This window comes from Austrofundulus limnaeus, unplaced genomic scaffold, assembly GCF_001266775.1.
Source record: "Austrofundulus limnaeus strain Quisiro unplaced genomic scaffold, Austrofundulus_limnaeus-1.0 Scaffold339, whole genome shotgun sequence".
NCBI classification, from domain to species: Eukaryota; Metazoa; Chordata; class Actinopteri; order Cyprinodontiformes; family Rivulidae; genus Austrofundulus; species Austrofundulus limnaeus.
In genome coordinates, this window is record NW_013952741.1 from 585,485 (window position 1) to 587,849 (window position 2,365).

General features: G+C 37.7%; 1 protein-coding gene across 3 annotated transcripts in view; it reads right to left on the reverse strand.

Annotated features, from left to right (window-relative positions):
* Positions 1-2,365, reverse strand: part of LOC106527728 (ras-related protein Rap-1b) — a 17,662-nt gene that overhangs the window by 3,067 nt on the left and 12,230 nt on the right. For all 3 annotated transcript variants that reach the window (XM_014022713.1, XM_014022715.1, XM_014022714.1), the window contains exons 7-8: positions 1,634-1,777; positions 1,205-1,317 (exon numbers count right to left, since the gene is read on the reverse strand). In XM_014022713.1, coding sequence (XP_013878167.1) covers positions 1,234-1,317; positions 1,634-1,777 — 228 coding nt within the window. In that variant the 3' untranslated portion in view covers positions 1,205-1,233. The remainder of the gene's footprint in view (positions 1-1,204; positions 1,318-1,633; positions 1,778-2,365) is intronic.

Sequence of the window (2,365 nt, forward strand, 5' to 3'; positions counted from 1 at the left end):
AAGCGCGTCCACCACAGACTTTGCATGTAAACCTGCTGCTCCTGACGCTGAAATCGCGTTCGGTGTGAACGCACCATCACAGTGGAGCTGGCTACAAACGTCGCAGCCTCATTTTAACAGCAGAGGCCACGCCTCCAGCAAGAATCACTTCTCTATAGCCGAGAGTCCAGACCCTCGTATGAAGCAAAGTGAAGGACGAGGGTCTGGTTTTTACCAGGCTAAAAACAGACAATTTTTGGAGTAAAACGGTTGGCTGTCCGTCGTCTCTCATTCAGTGGTGTTGTGTTGGACATAAACTACACATTTTTATTGTGAATCATATAAAAGTCTACAGTGGTGCATTTCTGAGGCTGAGGCATTTCCAACTTTACGCATGTGTTTAACAATAATTACTGTGAACACAGAGGGACTCAGGAGCTTGAAGAACTTAGAGATTTGTTTATTAAGTACTTAATGTGAAGAAACGAGTCACTGATCGGCTTCCTCTGAAAGGCTCTGGTGACCAGGAACTCCAGTGTGGTGAAAACCTCAACTAACATCGGCAACACAAAGCTCCTGTGTTTGCACTGCATGGAAGATGCTGTGCTGTTAATTGCATGCAAGAAAATTTGTGTGGCAATATTTGCACTGTAGGAGATTAGTAACATGCCGGTTAAACAGGGTGYATCAAAAACATTTCATCGTGTTTTTCTGTCCGTGACCCCTTCCTCACAGTTTGTACGCTTGTGAAAATCTTAAAACTTGTGAACCACCCCTTAAGTTTCAGGGTTATCCTGCTGTTTTCTCTAGATTAAAATTTGATCCGTCACAACAATGAAGCATGATGCCTGCTTTGTTGTTGATTATAGATTTGAATGTGCAGTAACAGAATAATAATCAAATTAAAATATATTTAAGCTTCCACAGCAAGAAAACATTTTAAAGATTACTTGACTCAAATAATAAGAAGTGAATTTTCTAATTATAATTTGTTTAGGTGACCCTGGATAGTGCATCTTCATTATTTTTAATTTATTTTAATCGGTCTATAAAAAACTGAGCATACTGACGGCCTTTAACTTTAAGAAGTTGTAACTTTTAGATTTTTGAGGTTTTATTTATTTGTCACTGAAACAAACCACCTCCTTCTTTACAGTCATTGTTATTAATAACTGTTTTAACAAGACAAATGTCTGGAATAAATTTAGTTCCTACTCTGACTCACCTGGCCTGGAGTATCCATGAGAGAGCATCTTAGAGCAGTGTGCAACCTGACTTCTTTTTTGCCTTCTCCATCGGCGTTTTCCTGTTGATCTGCCGCACCAGATCATAGAAAATCTACAAAAAAAAAAAGAATAGGATTATGCATTTTGTCAAAAAGGAAAATAACTAAGCTCTAGATGTTATTTATAAGATGTTTTTTGACCTTTAAGCTGAAACACATGAAATGGTGGACATGTTTGGTTTTATTTTTGGTCACAGTTCAAATATCAGACATGCAAACCACCTGCTTGGCTTTTTGTGTTTAAATGCTAAAGAAGGTACAAACAGATTAAAAGTGGTGTCTTTTGAAATTCTAGTCCAAGCAGAGCTTTATCAATAAAATCAATCTGAAACACGCTGGATACTTGCTGCGTGTGGATTGAACACTCACCTCATTAACATTGATCTTTGATTTAGCTGAAGTCTCTAAAAAGGCACAGTTGTTCCACTGACGAGCCAGGTTCTGACCCTGCTCCTTGCCGACCACGCGCTCATCCTCAAGGTCGCACTTGTTTCCCACCAGGATCATGGGAACCTGATTGGTCAGAAAATAATATCAGCTGTTTAGGGTACAGACAGACAAAACTGTTTCCAAACAACACAKTAATGGAGAAAGTAGTTGTTGTCACCAAATCTGCAAATGAAAAACTGATGGAAGAGTTCATCATCCCAAGAAATAACCATGCCTGTAATGAGCCGTCAGCTCTACAGGTTTTATAAATGCTTTTGCTTTTATATGATTCATTTTGTCTTTAAAGAACAATACAGATGTTTGTCAGGCCTGCTGTAACTTTCTGTATGTTGGCTCTGAATTAATGCAACTATATTTACATTCATTACAAAATCCTTTAATTTGATTACAGATAAATGTAACTAATCTGGGAAATATTTAATTGAATGTTTGATCAATTTGGATGACTTTCATAAATGTTACTTGAAAAAAAATACTTCTTGAAGCAATTCCTGTCAGACGCTGGAGCTGCTACAGAGTCAATCTACAGAGATCACATCACACCAACAGGAAAAGGAACAAGCACGACTTCCATATTTTCAAAATAAGACATCATAAGGAGGAATAGTTCTGTCGAAATCACAGCTATATTAATTAATATATGGTTATATT